Source organism: Hypanus sabinus, chromosome 25 (assembly GCF_030144855.1).
Source record: "Hypanus sabinus isolate sHypSab1 chromosome 25, sHypSab1.hap1, whole genome shotgun sequence".
NCBI lineage: Eukaryota > Metazoa > Chordata > Chondrichthyes > Myliobatiformes > Dasyatidae > Hypanus > Hypanus sabinus.
This window is the reverse complement of record NC_082730.1, coordinates 31973084-31994901: the sequence shown is the minus strand read 5'-3', so window position 1 is coordinate 31994901 and position 21818 is coordinate 31973084. Positions and strand designations below refer to the sequence as shown.

Below are 21818 nucleotides of genomic sequence, written 5' to 3'. Positions count from 1 at the left end.
ATCTAATCTCGAGTTAGGATATTGATCACTCTTTCATTTCCATTAGTCAAGGGATCAATTCTGATCCTACAGGGACTGTAAAAGGTGTGACAGCAACAGGTCTAGTTAAAATCTGCAGTATAGAACTGTATACCATGTAGCAAAGTGTCATAAGGGAAGGACGTACTGGCTTTGGAGGCAGTGCAGAGGAGGTTCACCAGGTTGATTCCAGGGATGAAGGGGTTAACCTATGAGGAGCGATTGAGTTGCCTGGGAGTTCAGAAGAATGAGGGGGGATCTTATAGAAACATACACCATTTTGAAAGAGATAGATAAGATAGAAGTAGGAAAGTTGTTTCCATTGATAGGTGAGAATAGAACTAGGGGACATTACCTCAAGATTCAGGGGATAAGATTTAGGACAGAGATGAGGAGTAACTGTTTTTCCCAGAGAGTGGTGAATCTCTGGAATTCTCTGACCAGGGAAGTAGTTGAGGCTTCCTCTCTAAATATACTTAAACAGTTAGATAGGTTTTCACATAGTAAGGGAAATTAAGGGTTATAGGGAAAAAGCAGGTAGATGGAGCTGAGTTTACGGACAGATCAGCCATGATTTTATTGAATGGTGGGGCAGGTTCAATGGGCTGGATGGCCTACTCCTGCTCCTATTTCTTATGTTCTTATAACATAGACATAGCTAAGCAATCATATAATCAACAGATTAAAGTTCAGTAGCCCTAAAATATCATTCGTCAAAGCCATTGTACAATTAAACAGCAAATGCAATGAAAAGGTGTACAAATTCATACAGAGAACAACTTCAGCATTGAGATCTATATATTAAATTCTGTTTCTATACATGCAAAACATTCCCAGATGCATCCATTACCAAGCCACCAAAACTTTGAACTTGGTACATTTATAATACAAATGATACAACCTACGGCCTCAAAGTTCAAAATAAACGATGCACAACCAGGACTTAAGAGAAAAAAAAGATGAAGCTGAAGAATTTGTAGTCATTTTCAGCCTGAACTGCTGAGTGGATTCAAAGTCCTTACCAAAGAAGCCAGTCTTTAGCTAACTATTTACTCCACTCAATATAGCCAAGTGCTTGCCACAATAAAAGCTACAAAACCTGACAATATCCTAGCTGTGGTGGCGGTAACTATTCCTGAACCTGGTGGTGTGAGAATTAAGGCTTCAGTACCCTCTGTCCGATCATAGTGTTGAGAAAAGGACATAGCCTGGATGGTGATGATGGCTGCTCCTTTCTTGTTGCAGCACCCAATAGCAGAACAGAAAATTTATCAAACATTTTCCAGGTTACCAGCAACAAGAACAGGTATGGGAGACCAATAGCTTTTATTTTAAGTGCATGCATTTAAAACTAAGAAATAATCTTGTTTGATTCCTGCTAACTGCTGCTTTAATTCTTCTATGCGAAAAGTGATAAGCATTCCACCTTACCACCACAAGGATGGATTTCAGAGGTGACAAGTACGTCCCAAGCTTGCATGAATTTGAACATTGGGCCTGTTTGGTTTTATGAGAGTTAACTGCCAATACCTAGTTAAGTACAAAAATCTCCTGGAGTGAGGTGCAGTTCTCCCAATCTCTGTTGGCAGTAACCTTGAAAATGTTTACTTGATAAATTTCCTGTTGCAATAGTGCTCCCTGCCATCACTGGCTGTAGAGAGTCAATTAGCCCTCAGAGCTATCTAGAATTAAACCATGAGATAGAGGAATAAAATGTAAGCTGAGTTCACAGGTTACAGAGACAGTTAGGAAAAACAGATAAGCAGAGATAGTGTACATGAAATAAAAATAAATATTAGGAATGGAATGAAGATAATCTGTTTACTTGTGTGAATAAAACAGAAAATCCTGGAGATACTCAGCAGGTCAGGCAACCTCTGTGGAGGGAAGTAATATATCAGATCGTTGCCCTATCACATCAGATCATCTGAACACATCAGAAAGACATACAGATAAACAAGTTTGAAATTGTAAAGGAAGGATAGGAAGAATAAAAAGGAAAAATTATCAAATCGTAAGGTCCAGATTAAATGACAAAAGGAACAGTGGTGTCAGAGAAGAGTGTTGTTTGTAAGACAAGGGACAGAAGAGGTCTAGGGGAGTAAATGGTATTTACAGATTCAGTATCTGCAATGACTGAATGTGCTCAGTTGAGATATCTGAGTGCTGTTACATGAGCTTTCATTCAAATTCTGTAGAAAATTAAAGGCCGGGGACAGAGAGGTGAAGTTTGAAGTGAAGAGGAAAAATAAAACAACAGACAACTGTGGTTGTACTTCAGTCTTATTAGAGATGTTCTACAAAGCAGTTGCTCTCTCTGGTGAAGAGAAGACTGCAAAAGAACGAGATAGGAAGCAGGAGGTAGGCAACTAAGAAAATGGCTATGGACTAGTCATCCAAAGTGATGGTGCCAGGTGTCACGAGTTCAGATTTGCCATCTTCAAGCAGAATCTAAAACTAAAACAAGGATGTGGTTGGAACATGACAAAATGGCATTGATTATGAAGTCATGAAGGTAAGTAGTCAAACTTTTACTTTCAGTAGGATATCAAGGTGCCCTTGTTATTTCTACCAGTTATATACAAGGTATTTGTGAATTACTATATTGCTATTCTTGAGGATGGGAATTGTTGTCAAAATAACTCAGTCATCAGAGCAATACAAACAAGTAACTGAGAAAAATAAGTTCCCATCACTGGCTTTTATTCTGCTAAATCCCATTCTCTCCACCCATCCTCAGCTTGTGAATGGCTTTCTGGTTTTTTGAACCTTGTGAACGATCCAAAACTATGAGGAAAAGTCCTTTGCAGCAGGGATCCAAGCTTCTGTAAAGAGTGTGTAAAATTTGTTGCATCTAATTTCCATTCATCAACTCTCTGGGAGCAATTCCAACCAGGATTTGGAGCCTTGTGAAAAAAAGGAAAGCATTTGGATGAGGAGATGTGGTGTGGGGGTGTGTGGTGTTGGAAAGCAGGACTAATTATCAACTGATACGCAACACAGGAAGGCTGTGGAGCCACAGGAACCTCTACAAAAATGTATTATTTGCCAAAAGACACTACTCGATGGGAGAATCCTGAGTGGAGTAAGCTTGAAAAGAAACAAATTAGTCTTAAAACAAGCATCGAACTATACATTGGGTCATGGCTCAACTTGAAATCAGGCCAGTTGACTTTTTGGTGTTCTTGAAGTGCAAAATACCTAACCCTAAAACAGTAATCCCCAAAACATTAAAAAATACTAAATAAAATTGATTTACTGTATTCAAACAGCACGACAAAAGAACTGTTCAGCTAAATGTAACTGTTTACCAACCAACCATAGCAAAAATCTAATTTGTGGTATTGGTAAGTTGCTTAAATATAACCTTCTGGGATTTAGTGTTCTATCTGGATAGTGGCTTTCAACAGAAAATTCAACAGTGCATGACTATTCAATTGACTGGTATGGGTTTACCTTTAAATTATTTGACAAAATGTTAAACTCTTTGTGATACAATGGCATTACTTGTTTGTAAACCCCCCATGACAATGCTCTCACAAAACAGATTCAGAATTTTCTATCAAATTTAATCAATTGACACAAATTTCATTGCTCGTACTGTAAACAGAATGAAAAAAAACAACATTCTATATTTCCAGCAACACTGAGGATTTTGAAGTAGATAATCAATTAGATGGAAGTAGGAAACAACACCATCGTCAGGAATTGAGTCCCAAGGACAGAGATGCAGTATCTTTAGATACTGTCTGATACCCTCATGTGCCTCAATCCACTAATTCCCTCCTCCTAACAAATCCACCTACAGGCTTATACAATACTTCATTCAATTCACCTCAATCATTTGCATATCAACCATCACTCAGGACCGTTCCCCTGTAATCTGAGGCCTGCATTCTCAAGTATTTACGAATATTTCAAAACTTGCATACTCCACAAACTGCCAGTTATTTATCACAGAGGAGTTGAAGGGGAAGAGGAATGAATTTCAAATAAGTCACCTTGCAACAGAGTTACTTTCTTAGTTCCCTTCCTTTAGTTGGGAGAAGGCATTTCATGATCAAAACAAATCACAACTGATAAAGGAACATGCAAAATCCCAATCAATGACTTTAATAGAGAGTTAATACAGAGATTATGGCTGATGATGATGTAGAGACCAATGAAGGTGATTGCGTAATCTTATTGATCCCTCCTTCCAACACGCATTTTCACCCTTTTCCTACATTCTATCCTGAATTATAAACTGCAGGTTCACTTCATCTTTGTGCCTTTCATCTTTTAACTGGCTAAATCTCCTGGCATGGCTGAATGGGATCACAATGGTAAAAAGCACCCTGTAACTTGAGTCCATGTCTGTAGCCATCAGCTCAGAGACTGGAATCATGTACCCGAAAGAGCAGTTCAAAAGGTGAGTATTAAAAAAGTAGATGTGAAAGCGAATTTGAGTAAGTAGAAGGAGCACAGAATACAGTGTGCTATTAATTCCGAGGAAACAAATGGCAGGATATTGAACTTAAAAGGAAGCAAGAGACAAAGTGCCAGTGATTAAAAGTAGTTTGTGAAACAGTCCTGGTAAGAGAAAATAAATAGCATGGGAGACAGTATGTCAAAGTAGTGTGGGAAGTGGAACATTCATGAGTTTAAATAAGCTTTTGGTTTAATTAAACAGTCAGAGAATTAAAAATAAACAACATTCAGGGTAAATAAAGCAGTAGGCAATTTAATAATAATTGTATTTATGGTAAATTCGGTAACAGTTGATTGAGCTCATCTCTTTAGTTGACATGTCAAAGCACACAGGTTACCAGAATGTATATCATGTGCTTTCTGGATGTTTCACATGTCCTGGACAATCATCGGTGCAGGGAATATCATCAAATTGAGAAGTGTAACTTTGCGATTTGGACCTTGAACAACAGCTGGAGTCACTGTGGTCCGTCAGTGAAGTCGAATATTCATGAATAATTTGTTTCAGGAAGTGCAGGTCTGAGAGAGGATGAATGGCTGCTAGATAGAAGAAAAAAACAGGTGGTCCAGGAAAACAAATACTTACTCCAAGGAGAGAATACCCCTGGAAAGTGCCGCCAAAACTTGGAGACTATGGTACCAAGTGAACCGCAAACAGACAAGGTGGGAGAAAAAAGATCAATGCATCTGCAGTTAAGGGATTCTAAAGTGACAAGTGTTTCTGTGGTTGCAGATATGATTCCTGATTTTATATTTTCTCCCAGGATTATGAACATTGCTGAGTAGCTACAAATAATTCTGCTGAGGAAGGTGAACAGCTATGGTTATGCCCCATACTGACACCAATGACACATCTTGATCATAAAAAGGGCGAAGTTCTATAGGTACATTTTGAAGAGTTATGTAATCTCCAGATTACTCATGTGCCATGGGCAACTGAGAAGGGAAATATCATGACAGTAAAAATAAATATGTGGCTAGAGAGTTGTTATACTGTAGAAGATAAAGTTTTAATTTCCAGGGACTCTGGGGCTAGTTCTACAGGAGGTGGAATCAGAACAGACAGATACCTTTTGTAATCTAGAAATCTTTAACTATTAATACCTTATCCCTTTTGTTGCCACTCTATATACTTAAGTTTCCATTGATACTTACAAGCTAAATATTAGCTTTTCTGATCCATCTCCTTTTAGCTCTGAGCATTGAATGGTGGAGAAGCTTCACCTAGAAAGTATAGTTGGAACCTGGACCACTGCACCAAGTATAAGGGTAAGGTTAAATGAGGGCAGTGTATATGTGGGCTTCTAAAAGTGCCACATAACAAGCGTAAAATTTAACACCACGAAGAACAATGAGGCTGCAGTAGCATGAATAGAAAACAAGCTAAATTATGGCAAACAAAGTATATTTTTGGACAGAATGAAAGAGTATAATGTAGGTTCCTACGAACTGGTGTATGGGCCATTGCTTTTCCTTGATAGATATTAATGACTTGGACATGGCATAGGGGGAATTTACTTCCAAATATGCAGATAAAGAAAACTTGCAGGTGTTGAGAACCATAAAGGCAGTGAGAAAAGACCTTGAAGGTACAGACAGGTTAGTTGAACGGGTGGATAGTTTGGAGATTAAGTTTCTTGCTGGAAATTAAGAAGTGTTACATTTTGAAAACAAAAATGAGAGTAGACAAAATAAATCATATAAAATAGGTGTACAAGTGCATAATATGTAGAAAGTAGCATGGTTGATTATGAATGGACCTAAAAGCCTTCACGAGATTCAGTGTACCTTAATGGTGATAAGCTCTTTTAGCTAGATCAATGGAGATCAATTTAGCAGTGATTAAAATACCATGAAGACCAATCTTATTATTCACCCTCTCTCCAAACTATTCATAAAAACAGATTTCACTATTTTATTTATGCATATCTATGAAAAAAAGGTTCAGGATAGGTTCCCTTTTGTCTGGTTAGGCTTCTGTGAAGGGTTGTTGAAATAATCTCTATATTACAAATGCTGTATAATACAAGACTTTATTTTTTTATTGATTTAATAACTTTATACATCATATTGAAATGATTATACATCAATAATTTTAGCAATCAACTGTGAATAATAAAAAGGTATTATTACTTTTTTATTTTCTTAATTATAAAAACAATGTCTCTAACCTTTGAAATGAAAATATCTATTGACATGTTTATTTGATAAAATTTGCAGTACACGTTTAATTTTAAAGAGGTGCCACAGATTCACAGCTCTTTAATTGCATGGAAATTTCAATAAATATTTGCAGTTTTGTTTAAAGTCACCTTTAATTAAGTTAGAACTAACTGTAAATATGTATTTTTATTTATTATAAAACTTTGCTGAAGTGTTTCTATTTGTAAATCTACTGTATGATTCATGTATGGAGATTAATTGCCATAATTTTGCTTATAGTAACTCATTTTGATAGACATGAGGTAATAAAAGACACTTGTGTTGGTGAATATTATCAACATATAGAGGCTGTTTTTTTTTTATATTCCAGTATTTGACAAAAAAATACAAATAATGCCCAAATTTGTAATGGATGTTGGATGACTGTGATCATAGGTCTGAAGAGATAGTGGCTGCACACAACTATAAGCTTAACAAGAACAGCGATATCATGATGGATCGCTGCTATTTATTAGAAATTTTGAAATCAATATTTATAGCAGAAACTTATTATTATTTAGAAAATTGAGACCAAAAGTATTCTAGCATTATTAGCTAATTTCATATTAAAAGCATAAGAATATTATGAGTGAAGAGGTGTTTTGAATGGACTTTAGGATGAACACAGAAATGCATTGGTGTGGCTTATGTGAATGCAACCAATATTCTAGACAACAATTTTTTCCTTAAAGGTAGGGAGCAATAAAACAAAAGCTTAAAAAAAGGAACACATTCTTCTGAAGGTGCTAAGCAGTGTGCAATTAGAAGCAGTTAAAAATTGTTTGCATAGCATCTTTCAACATAATCAGGGCATTTCAAAGCATTGTACCATTCTACAGTACTTCTGAAATATGGTCAGTTTTGTAACAGATAGAAAACAAAAGCAAACTTATGCCCAGCATGATCTCACAATGGTAATGAGAAATTGTTAACCTGATTTTAAGATTTTGCTTAAAATATTAGGAATATTGCCTTGCTCTTCTTGAAACAGCACTGTGAGATAAAAAAATCTTTCCAATCAAAAGTGCAGAGCCCCATCTCATATAAAGGTGTAATGCTGCATCAATTCTGCATTGAAAAGTAGACTGGAGTCTTCTGAAATACCTGACTTTGGACCTGCATTCACAAATGTCTAATTCTAAGCTGAGAATGATACTACACAGCCAAGTCTGCCACTTAAATTACTCCCATGTCCATTGGTCCGTGCAGACTTATATTGGTTTTAGGTGAACTTTGATTACAGCATCCTAAATAGTCTAAGCAGACTGTTGACAGTTAATAAATAGGCCATTGAAGAGGTAATTTAACAATATTACACATATTGCGGTTCTTGAACAAAATTTAATTACTTACTTGAAAGTCATCTTCTTCCAAAATTTCTTTCCTCCACTTGATGAGGAAGGCAGCACAGACATACAAGTGGAAATGAGAAAATCCCTCTGGCTCTGACTGCAAGAGAATAATATCAACTGAAGTTACTTCAGAGACCAGAATGCCCACTGGTATAAATCATTAAATTTTCAATCTATTGCAAGAGCCAAGTGAACACAATAATAAAACACTATCTCAATTTATCAGATGAGCATGTGGCAGACATCTGATATTACTCAATATGGTTGATAAATGCTTCTTCTTAAGTAAATTTGGGATAGCTTAAAACAATTAAGCTAAAAATTAAGACCTGCTGGTTAGTTTCTTATAGTTAAAGACTGATCAATATAGTTTAAGACAATTCCTATTGATTTCTGACAGGTATAAGATTACTTGTTGAAATATCTTTTCCATATTTCACTTTGTTAATACAGCCTTGATTTGAAATAAGCCTGCCAAATATTTCTAGTTGCTAAATGGTTATTCACACAATAATCTAATTTTACATTATCAAGAAGGTTCAAATTTTCAACAAATTAGTTTATTTTCTGGTGGTACAAAGATATTGCAATTAGTTGTAACACTGTAGAGCAGGGACAGAAAAATATAGTAAGCACTGCTGCTTCTCACAACTGTTTATTGATTCAGGTCTGAATAGTGCACTCAGTCATTAGATATGGGAAAACCATGATAAAGTTGCCTTCATTTAATAGGTGCACTACAACCTACTACAAGACTCATATGAATATTCCTCAATTAGGTGAAGCAATCTAAATACAAAATACAAATACAAAATACCTAAATACAAAATCTGTGGTATCATACTTTCCTTAGAAATATAAGGAAGAAGAGAAAATTACTAAAGAAAGAGCGATAATTAGCCTATAAATGTTGCAACCTGCATTAATTGTGAAAGAAGAGGTAGTAAACACACTGGTTACTTAAAACTTAAAATGGAAGGTTTTTGAACGATTGGCTATTTTTAAAATAACTGAATTCCCAAAACAAGTGCACATAGATGGGTTTTAGGTTGCTAAGAAACATAAGAAATTCTAGCGATTCTGGTCAAATACTTCCCATCTTCCTTATACACATGGATGGAGTCAGAGGTCACCAGAGAATGCAGGGATAAGCCCAGTCATCTTAATGTCAATGAAATCTAGACACCACACAGCATTATTTCAAGGCAGGCAAAGTCAAAAAACATAGCTGCATTATAAATGAAACAGAAAGTGTTCAGAGTTCTCAGCAGGCTACATAATATCTGAGTAAGAAAAAGATAGCAAATTTGCCCTCTCTGCACATTCTGCTGAGTATTTCTAATATAATTTGCTCCAGTTCAAATTTCGAACACCTGCATGATTCTGCATCACAAATTACTTTAAAATCAAAAATACAAAATATTCTCACATACTTGACTTGGTCTTTTTACCCATGATAATATCAACCATTCATGTGATTTGCTTTTACATGTATAAGAATTTTATCAAAATATTGTTTAGAGATTACAAAGGGACTACTTAGTGAATCTAAAATTTACAAACATCCCCTCAGTATGTAAAAATGCAAGACACAATTTACTCACATATAACCATGAAGAAAAGCAAGCTTATATAAGCACCTCAGGACAGTTATGATCCTAGTGTTTCACTGCTTTAATCCATAAAAGGATTTCTCAGACTATACCTCCCCTATAATTAAAATCACAATTTATTACACAAAAAATTTATGTCTTTAACCTATTAATTCCTGAAGACAGTCTATTCCATCCTTTTGTAATTTTACATAAGCAACATCAACACTGTCTTTCTGGAGGATGTCTGAGTGCTGAACATTGTGAGCACATTTTATTTTCCCAGTGCTTTTCCACTTTATTATTCCAGTGCTCTTGATCCAACAATTATTTCTCATAATAAACTTAAGTTTTCTATTTCCATTCATTCCTCTTTCAACAACTTGGCCTTTTCTTCAAGCTATTAACTTTATGCTGAGTTTGGAAGGGTGACTGATACTGCCTCCTTGATAGGTAGATAATAAAAGGCATGATTGCTCAGCTAGACCCTGTCCTTATCTGATAACTATTTTCACTCATGGATGTGCTGATAGCTTCCTTGAAGAAATGGTAATATACCCACTAAACCCTGGAGATGAAGCACAGGGACAGTGCTGGGAACCTCATGACAACATACAGAAGCCCCATATATGAAGTGAAAGGAAGCTTATCATATGATAATCTACTCATCTGCTAGCATTTCCCGCCACTTCTGTAGAAGAGTCTCTGGTCTCCACTCTGGACTTAATAACTAGCTCAGAGCTCTCAAAACCATTCAGAACAGAACTCATCCTCGATCTCAAGGTACTGCCTAACGAGAAGACATTCAAATTATATTTCACTATGCTTCACAGATAGGCGAATTGCCACTTTGTTACATTTGAAACCAGAAAATGTCTTTTAAGTTGGGGATCTTCCTGACCTGAAGGATCAGTCATGTATTGTTTTAACCACCTGGGTGGGGTGCTTGTTAAATTGTTCTGATTTTGCTGGGCTTCTTGCAATTTGCTTTAACCTTTAGTTTCATAGAATAATAGGTAGTGTAGCACTCTGACAAGATTACTTTTAAGTAAATGCAATAAATTAACAGTTCTATATGTGTGGGGTTGTGGGTGTGGTGGGGTATGAGAGAGAGAGAGAGAGAGCGCGAGAGAGTGAAAGGGCAGGAGGAGGATGAGGGGGAAGAGTTACAGGGAGAGAGATACAGTGCGTATAAGAAGTATTCACCCCTCCCCAGAAGTTTTCATGTTTTATCATTGAACAACATTGAATCACAGTGGATTTAATTTGGCTTTTATGACCCTGATAAATGCAAAAAGACTCTTTTATGTCATCTTTTATGTCAAAGTAAAAACATATCTCTACAGTGATTGAAATTAATTAAAATATAAAACACAAAATAATTGATTGCATAAGTATTCACCCCCTTCAAGTCAGTATTTACTAGATGCACCTTCAGCTTTGCACATCTGGACACTGCAATTTTTCCCCATTCTTCTTTACAAAAATGCTTAAGCTCTGTCAGTTGCATAGGGATCGTGAGTTGACAGACCTTTTCAAGTCCAGCCAGAAATTCTCAATTGAATTTAAGTCTGGACTTTGACTTGGCCACTGCAGGACATTAACTTTGTTGTTTTAAAGCCATTCCTGTGTACCTTTGGCTTTCTACTTGGGTTTATTGTCTTGCTGGAAAACAAATCTTGTCCTAAGTTGCAGTTCTCTTGCAGATTCCATCAGGTTTCCTCCAGGATTCCCCTGCAAATTTACCCTCTCCCTCACAAGCCTTCCAGGGCCTGCTGCAGTGAAGAATCCCCACTCCATGATGCTGCTACCAACATGTTTCAGCCAAACATAATATTTAATCTAATGGCTAAAAAGCTCAATTTTGATTTCATCAGACCATAGTACCTTCTGCCAGCTGAATTCAGAGTCTCTTACATGCCATATTGGAGAGGGGTGGCAGAGGGGGAGAGAGGAGTGGAGGGAGGGAGGGGGAGAGAGAGGGAGGGGAGGGGCAGAGACACACACACAGACGGATTCAGAGAGAGACATGATTCTGAGAGAGACGGATTCAGAGCGATAGGGAGCTTGTGAGAGTGAGAGACAACATTTAAGAGATAGCCTGTAGGTGAGAGAGTAAGAGAGTGAGAGTGTGTGTGAAGTGCACAAAAGGATAAAGGAGACAGTGTAAAGGAGAGGATGTATGTAAGAGGGAGAGAATGACTTGCTTATAATGAAATTCACAACTTTGCAATATTATTGTTGAATTCACTCTCCCCTGAGCTTCTAATACTGAAACACTGTTGCCAAGTGAAGTAAAAGCAGAAATATATTTCAATTCAATTCTTTCATAGGAAATTAAATCTTTCTGAGGCTTATTAATATAAATTAGCAAATTCCTTGTATTTCAAAGATGTATTTAATGAATGCTGAGCCTTAGTGATGTTCACCCAGAATATCTGTCACTGTGGGAAAGTCTTACAAGATTCCAGAAAGAGATAATGTACAGAATTTTTGAAAAAAAAATAGCAAAGATGTTGATGGTCTGAAGCTGGGACAACATAGCAGGTCAGGTAGAATCTGTGAAGAAAGGAAGAGAGTTTATATTTCACGGTGAAATGAGATGAAAGTGCAACTGATTGTAAACAATAAGAGATAAAGAAAGGTGACAAAGACATTAAATAGCAATTGATGATGGAATATTAAAAGGAATGTTTGAGTAACAAATCATGAGTCAATAAAGAAGCAGGTCAGAAAAGCAGAATTATTACCACAGCTGACATTTTAAAAAAAGAGCTGGAATGGAAGCTCTAATTTTAAGAATTTAAATTTATTAAGAACCAAATGATAGGTCAGGTGGAGTGTCCTGAACATTATTGAAGCCAAGTAGAAAGCAGTGTGATTGACAATTACAACCTCAGTGGAGAGTTTCCACAAAATTATTATCAATTTTACATTTGGAAATGTCAATACAGAGATAACTGTAATTAAATATACTGAATTTGCGGTTGCTGTAATCTAAAGGAAAAAGTTTGTTGGTAAAATTTGTATGGCCAGAGAGCTAACAGAAATTTGATTTATAAAATAAAACAAAGTTCTGGGAATACTCCCTCTAGCTAAGTGGAAATTTAACTCAAAATTCAAATCTTTGAAGTGTTTTGAAAACAAGAATGAGTAAAGGCCATTTTCCCAGAATTAAAAATAATAATTTAACATTAACTCTATGCAAAATGAAATGAGGAATTTCTTTATACAAAGTTGCTTGGGCACGGAATAGTTATTTTGTAAGAAAGTGAAGAGACATGCATCACTGAATCTTTTCCGGGGAGAGTGGATAAATAATTAAAAAGGCAGAGATCCAGTTGGAGTGGGCATTTTGTTTTGGATTTCTCTCAGCAAGTGCTAGCATATTAATGATGGGCTGTAAGAACAACGTTCTACAGTGGTGCAAGAAAGTTTGTGAACCCTTCAGAGTTTTCTCTATTTCTGCTTAAATATGATCAGGTCTTCACACGTCCGAAATCTAGATCAAGAGAACCCAATTAAACAAGTAACACAAAAACATTATACTTTTTCCATTTATTAGACAAAAATATCCAATATTACATGTATTTTTTGGAAAAGTATGTGAACCTTTGCTTTCAGTAACTGGTATTACCCCCTTATACAGCAATAACTTCAACCAAATGTTTCCAGTAACTGTTGATCAGTCCTGCACATCAGCTTGGAGGAACTTTAGCTCATTCCTCCTTATAAAACTGCTTCAACTTTGGGATATTGGTGGGCTTCCTTGCATGAACTGCTTGCTTCAGGTCCTTCCACAACATTTCTATATGGTTAAGGTCAGGACTTCGACTCGACCATTCAGAACGCCTTCTGCTTTAACCAGTCTTTGGCGGACTGACTTGTGTTTAGGATCGTTGTCTAGCTGCATGACCCACTTGCTCTTGAGCTTCAGTTCATGGACACATACCGTGAAATTTTCCTGTAGAATTTGTTGGTACAATTCAGAATTCACAGTTGCGTCAATGATGTCAAGCCGTCCTGGTCCCAGGACAGCAAAGCAGGCCCAAACCATGACACTGCCATCACCATGTTTCACAGATGGAATGAAGTTCTTATGCTGAAATGCAGTGTTCGCTTTTCACCAAAGATAACGCTTCACATTTAAGCCAAAAAGTTCTATTTTGGACTCATCCATCCACAGAGCATTCTTCCAATAGCCTTCAGGCTTACCCATGTGGTCTTCAATAAACTTTAGATGGGCAGCATTGTTCTTCTTGGAAAGTAGTGGCTTTCTCCATGCAACCTTGCCATGTATACCATTGTTCAGTGTTTGCCTAATGGTAGACTCATGAATACTGACATTAGCCAATGCAAGACAGGTCTGTAGCTCCTTAGATGTTACCCTGGGGTTCTTTGTGACCTCCTGGAATATTACATGCCTTGTTCTTGGAGTGATTTTTTCTTTTTGGTTGACCATTCTTTGGGAGAGTAACAACTCCATTGTACACCATCTGCCTGACTGAACTGGTGGAGCCCAAACTCTTTCAAAATAGTTTTGTATCCTTTTCCAACTTGGTGAGCATCAACAATGTTTTTTCTTAGGTCCTCAGAAATCTCCTTTGATTGAGGCATGGCACACTTCAAAAATCTGCATGGTGAAGACCCAGGTTTATGTTCTTTAAATAGGACAGGGCCTTCCACACTCACATCTGATTGTCATCCCATTGATTGAAACACCTGACTCTAATTTCTCCTTTAGATGAACTGATAATCCTAGAGCTTCACATACATTTTCCAACAAATACATGTAATATTGGATCATTTTTCTCAATAAATAAATGAACAAGTATAATGTTCTTGTGTTATCTATTCAATTGGGTTCTCTTTATCTGGTTTTAGGACTTCCATGAAGTTTTGATCACATTTTAGGACATACTGTATGCTGAAAGAAGTTCTTTTACAGGCAAGTTGTTTTGGTAAAATGCTTATGATGTAAAGTGTAGCCTTTGAACCAACTGGTTTCAAAATAGTTTAAAAGCCACAATACACAGTTGCAATCTCAAACCATAGCATAAGCCAAATCTAAGAACAGAGATTTAGTAGGAAGCTGAGTGATGACTTTTTCCAACCATAAGGTGGTCCATATATAGAATGAACTGCCAGAGGAAGTGGTTGAGACAGTGGTTTACAACATTTAAAAGGCACTCGGATAGGGAAGGTTAGAGGGGCATATGCAGCAAATGCAGTGAATGCAGTGAAGATGGATACCTTGACTGGCATGAACTGGTGCAGTTAAAGATCCTGTTTCCAAGATTTATTTATCTATATCCATCATTCTCCCATTACCATCTAAGGAAGTAACAAGTGACTCAGAAAGAATAGATTAGCATTTTTGTCACACGTACATCAAAACATCAGAAAATACAGTGAAAAGCATCGTTTGCCTTAACAACACAATTCAAGAATGTGTTGTGTGTAGCTTTCAGCTCTAACATAGCATGCTAACATCTTCATAACTCTAACCAGGAAATCCTTGGAATGTGGGAGGAAGCTGGAACACTGGAGGAAGCCCACATGGTCACAGGAAGAATGTACAAGTTCCTTACATACAGCAGTGGAATTGAACCTGGTTCGCTCGTGCCATGATTGACTTATACTACTCTAACCTGCAGTGAGGTATAAACAGTGAAGCTACAAAATAGAATGATAAGCATTTTAAATACTTAACACAACAGCATGCACAGATACAAGCCAGCACTGAGATTGCTTGCTGATGATTAAAGGTGTTCAATTTTATTTGCAACCACAGGCATCAAGATCTGGACAATACTTTGGCCTGTGGTGATAAGTGACAGTGACAACCTCTGATGAGAATTTAACCAATTCCCTTTAATATTTAATCACAGTACTGCTGCTAAATCCTCCAATATCAAAATTCCCAGCTAAAGGGAGAGGGTCTCCTTTGATCAAGTACAGGAAAATATCCCCTTTGTGACAATAAAAATAGATAGGGAAGTAGGTCTTCTTTGACAATTGATTTACTTTCAGTCTTCGCATAGCCTTTTATATTATACAGAGAAAAAGTCAGGAGTGTGATGCAGTTTTCTATCCCTGCCTCATTGCACATCAATCGCTCTGCTATGAAGAGAGTGCACATCAATGGCTCTACAGTGGAAACAATGAAAAGCACAAAGTTCCTCAGTGTACACATAACTGACAATCTAACCTGGATCCACAATACCTCCTCATTAGTCAAGAAGGCGCAGCAAGTAGTGTTTGCACGTTCTAAGGAGAATGAGGTTTATAAGGCTCCCCAACTCGACGTGCTACAGGAACACCATCCAAAGTGTCCTGTCAGGTTGCATCATTGTCTGTAATGGAAGCTGAAAAACTGCAAGACCCTACAAAGGAAAGTAAAAACTGCTGAGGTTTTTACTGTCTGGGTCTCTCTCTCCCTTATTTGTGACATTTACTGTGAGCATTGTATATGAAGGGCAGAAAGCATTATTGAGGATGCCTAACTCCCACAATCTCTTTGATCCAGTATTGCCAGGAAGGAGGTACAACAGCATCAAAACTAGGACTGCCAGACTAGCCTGAAACTTCTTGCCCAGGCTGTGAAACTAATAAGTACTATGTCACTAGGACAGCAAGCTGTTTTTACCTGCACTGTACATTTCACATGCATTTTGAATTAGATTTCATTAACGTTTGTAGTAGTATTTAATGTGCTGTGTGCAATATATGCTTTGTAGGTGCACCATGGTCCAGAGGAATGTTGTTTCTTTTAGTTCTATATGTGTACAGTCAGAGTACAATAAACCTGAATGCAGTTCCAAAAATATCCAAGACAACATACAAAGCAGTATTATTGATTGTATGCATTCAGCACAGTGAACATCTCCTTTCTTCACAAATCACAATTGCGCATTAGAGTGTATGGGAAAGATATTCTGATAATTCTATGACATTTTTGCCCTGGGTGATATGCAGCAAATCAATTAATTCCACAAATGTGTTACTCAGGTCCGCTCTGAATAGAATTCTTTAAAAATAGAAACAAGAGGAACTCTCACAGATTGACTGAGGTTTAATAAATAGCATCATCAATACTAATATTGTATCTTTTCTGTTGGGGTATTGATAAGCACTTAAAAAAAAAGTCAAACAAAAGTGATTTTTAAAAAATAGCAGCTTTATATGTTCATCAGAACAAATTGACTTCTACTAAGAAATTAAAAGTTTTGAAATGTTGCGCAGTGCTAAAAATATACTAAAGGAAGATTACATGGAGTATGATGTCATCACATATGTTGAATCAAGACAGACTGATAAAGGTGATTAGCAACCAGAAAATGTAGCCCATAACATAATAGAACTCTAAATTTATATTTAAGCTATTTGAGTAGAAACTGCTTTTGAAAATTAATTAAATTCAAAATGGACAAACACGAGGAAATTGAAGAATTCGTGAACAAATCAAATAAACAAGAAAGATAATCTGAAAGCCAATAAAATAAAGTTAATGAAACTACCATGCCTGTTCATTAATGTTCTGAAAATGAAATGACACTTTTCTACATTTGCAATTCAACAAAGTAGAACTCATGGACATTCCATTTATTTTGCAGATGCAGGAACAAACCATTCCAACCCTTTCAATCTGTTTCACAATTCAATTCGTTTTTCATTTACTTATGTTAGGATGTTGTTTATTGACAACAGCTCAGCTTTTAACAATCATTCCTACAGTTCTGGTCAAAAAGCTCCAAACCCTGACCCTCTTTACCTCCCTCTGCAACTGGATCCCTGACAGCAGCTATATTTCATTAGGAACTTGGAGATTTGGTTATTCACCAAAGACACTCAAATTACTACAGATGTAGCATGCATAGCATTCTAGCTGGCTGCATCACCGTCTGGTATGGGAGGGGGCGGGTGCTACTACACAGGATCGAAATAAGCTGCAGGAAGTTGCAAACTTAGTCAGCTCTTTCATACGCACTAGCCTCTGTAGTATCCAGGACATCTTCAAAGAGCAATGCCTCAAAAAGGCAGCATCCATCATTAAGGATTTCCATCACCTTGGACATGCCCTGTTCTCATGGCTACCATCAGAAAGGAGGTACAGAAGCCTGAAGGCACATACTCAGTTCAGGAACAGCTTCCTCCCTTCTGCCATCCAATTTCTGAATGGATATTGAACACATAAACTCTACTGCACTACTTTTTAAATTTGTATTATTTTTTGCCTTACTGATTTATTTAATATAAACACACTTCCTGAAATTCATTTTCTTTATATGTATTGCATTGTACTGTTGCCACAAAGATAACAAATCTCATGATGTGTCACTGATATTAAGCCTGATTCTGAACTCCAACCACTTATGTTGGTTTCAAAACCTTCAAGCACTTTGTCTTACAACATTTGACTAAACCCAGCCTTAACGTGTTGGAGTAAGGCCTTATCACATTCCTAATTACTTAACAGAAATATCTGCTTCAGTTCAGCAGTTAAAAAGAATTGGATCCATTTTATTTTTAATCATTCCTACTTCTTGGCTCCTTTACGTTTTTTCCCCGATGGATCTTATTTACACCCTTTATGAATTTCACTCTCACTCACTTGCAACAAGTAATTAGGCTTTCTAGCAGGCCAAATCTGTTCCAATCATTAACCACCTATTTATACCAATCTTTCAATAACTTTTTTTATTGTTTTCACATTGTTATAAAATCCACTCACATTCCACCACTCATTTAAGTCAAGTCAACTTTTATTGTCATTTCGACCATAACTGCTGGTACAGTGCATAGTAAAAATGAGACAACCATGGTTTACATGACACAGTACAAAAAACTAGACTGAACTACATAATAAAAAAAAACCAACACAGAGAAAGCTATACTAGACTACAGACCTACACTGGACTGCATAAAGTGCACAAAAATAGTGCAGGCATTACAATAAATAATGAACAGGACAATAGGGCAAGGTGTCAGTCCAGGCTTCGGGTATTGAGGAGTCTGATAGCTTGGGGGAAGAAACTGTTACATAGTCTGGAGCTTTTCCCAGACAGCAGGATGGAGAAGAGATTCTATGAGGGGTGCATGGGGTCCTTCATAATGCTGTTTCCTTTGCGGATGCAGCATGTACTGTAAATGTCCATGATGGCGGGAAGAGAGACCCCGGTGATCTTCTCAGCTGACCTCACTATCCGCTGCAGGGTCTTGCGGTCCGAGATGGTGCAATTTCCGAACCAGGCAGTGACGCGGCTGCTCAGGATGCCCTCAATACAACCCCTGTAGAATGTGATGAGGATGGGGTTTGGGAGATGGACTTTCCTCAGCCTTCACAAAAAATAGAGATGTTGCTGGGCTTTCTTTGCTATGGAGCTGGCGTTGAGGGACCAGGTGAGATTCTCCGTCAGGTGAACACCAAGAAATTAGATGCTCTTTACGATCTCTACCGAGGAGCCGTCGATGTTCAGCGGGGAGTGGTCGCTCCGTGCCCTCCTGACACAGTAGAGAACATTTGCAGTGACCAATTAACCTAAACCCACGTATCTATGGATGTAAAGGAAAGCAGTACACCGAGAAGAAAGCCATGCGGTCACAGGAACAGCATACAAACTCCACACAGAGAGTACCTGAGGTCAGGATTGAAGCCTGTTCCTCTGGCTTTTTGAGGCAGCAGCTCCACTCACTGTGCTACTGTGTTCTTGCACCCCTCTCAAAACTGACAGGAGCAACAGCTCGGGACAGCTTCTTCCACCAGGCCATCAGATGCTTAACTCACACTGATTTGAGTGTATTTCTATATTACCTTGACTGCTCTATTTATTATAAATTATTATAAATGACTATGATTGCACCCTTAGACAGAGATGTAACATAAAGATTTTTTACTCCTCATGTATGTGAAGTATGTAGGAAATAAAGCCAATTCAAATTTTGCTCTTAGATTAATATAGATTGTTCTCACTTGTTCTACAAAAATGGAAAAAAGATTTCATCTGTCATCTAGTCATCCACTCCAACAACTGTTAACATCTCCTTTCAGACTATTGTGTCCTCTTCAGAGATCACCATCAGATTTTGTGTTAATGGCCAAGTTGGAAATTGCACACTGTGCCCTCAAGTCTAACTTGTCCTCATAGCATCCCCTTGGAAATTCTATGGTAAACTTTCCTCTAGTTTGGCGAAACAACCCTTTGCTGTTACCCTCTATTTCCTGACACTTCACCATTCCATGCTTGTGCAAGCTTTTATATGGTCCTGAAAAACGTCGTCTCATTTTTACTGTGTACTGTACCAGCAGTTACGGTTGAAATGACAATAAAAAGTGACTTGACTTGACTTCAGTTTTCAACCTTGATGTTAATCTTAACATGCAGAACCTTATGCAAATTATTTTAGAAGATTTATATGCACCTCATCAACCCCACATCTTTCATCTACCTTATCTGCTATTTCTTCCAATTCTTTATGAAGGTAATTTAAGCTAATTTGCATTCAACAAATCTAAGCCGGCTTTCTTTTATGGATCCAATTGACTATTTATTCTGTCCCTGATTATGGTTCCAGAATCTTCTCTCCATTGAGATTTGGTATGCTGTCCATTGTTACAAGCTGGATTACTTTTTGAACAGTTTTCTGATCCTGTTATACCACCTAGAATCTATAGACAATTGAAAGATTATGGTGAGGGGCTCCGTAATATCCTCCATCACTTCCTCCAACAACTAGGTGACACATACTCTGCAAGAGAAAATTTAAAGATGCTGGAAATCCAAGCAACACGCGCAAAATACTGGAGGAATTCAGCAGGTCAGGTAGCATCCATGGAAAAAAGTACAGTCGACGTTTCAGGTCCTGCCAAAATGTCTCAGCCCGAAACATCAACTATTCTTTTTCCATAGATGCTGCCTAGCCTGCTGAGTGCCTCCAGCTTTTGTGTTGCTTGATATATCCTCTGTAAATTATTAACCATTTAGAATCTTAATTACAGCATTTGTTGAGGCACCTTCATTGACGACTGATACAACTCTCCATGTAGTACTTCAACCATGTCCTCTGCCTTTGTGAATATAGTTACTTTTGGTCTCCAGCCATTTACATGCTTCCCCTTTCAACAAGCAAACATAACGTTTGTGCATTCTGTTATTTATTCCTCATGTACTTGAGCTGACTCTGTCATTTCTTTCTCTATTTCTTTTCTGTAATCACCTTGACTCCAGGTAATCACCTTTACCTGGAATCTGTCCTATGCTCTTCCTTTGCTTTCTATTTTCCTATTTTTTTTAATCATCTGCAGAACTATGGCTTTAATTGTTCCAGCTTTGTCCCTCCCAGCAATTCAGGTCAACAGAAGCTGAAATAATTACATTCCAAAAGCCTTCCAATGTTTAATTATAGTTTTGTCTGCACATTTCTGATTCCAGTTTACATGGGTCAAATCTGTTCTCATCTCATTGAAATTGGACCCTTCTGAAAATGACAACCATAACTCTCTTCATTAATATTGTGCTATTTACAACCTACCTTTTTCGACATTATTTTGAAATCTACTTTAACTTTAGATTTTTTACTTGTCATTTGCCCATTGTGGTGACAAGAACAGTATATAATAACAATTAGCAATGTGCCAGGTTAAAGAATAGAAAGGAGCCCTGTTCACTTCCACAAAAAACTCAATGGAACTGAGTATCAGGAAGGGAATTCAACTGGTAGTTAATTATCCTGTATGCGCATAGGACTAGCAGCCAATAATGAATTACTTTGCCAGACATTTGATCAATGAAACACACAGGTTATCAACAGTGCCACTTTGTGAGATCAGACCTTGTCAATAGTGCAAGGCTAAACATCCATGCATTTAGAAGGATGTGTTTAGTATTTTGAGCAGTGGAAAACAAAATCAATCCAATATTTCCTGTCCTACAGAGAAGGTAGATTTATTTCTTCCTGAGCACGCTTCACTACATGTTGCAAATCCTGTTTAACCGTATTACCTTAACAAATATGCATTAATAACAATACTGAATGATAGATTTGGTAAATGTTGAAAGAAAATCTACTACATTAGAACATCTTGAACAGATCCAAGGATACAACAAGCAGCTCAAACCCAAAGGAACATTTTACCCACACCTACATGGAGTATTTAAGTAAAAATTAGAACAAATCTAATATA

General features: G+C 37.2%; 1 protein-coding gene across 3 annotated transcripts in view; it reads right to left on the bottom strand.

The window, feature by feature from the left end:
• The window catches only part of LOC132381142 (TBC1 domain family member 22B-like), a 346281-nt gene that overhangs the window by 11639 nt on the left and 312824 nt on the right, over positions 1-21818 (bottom strand). For all 3 annotated transcript variants that reach the window (XM_059950412.1, XM_059950414.1, XM_059950413.1), the window contains one exon: positions 8044-8139. In XM_059950412.1, the coding sequence (XP_059806395.1) occupies positions 8044-8139 (96 nt within the window). The remainder of the gene's footprint in view (positions 1-8043; positions 8140-21818) is intronic.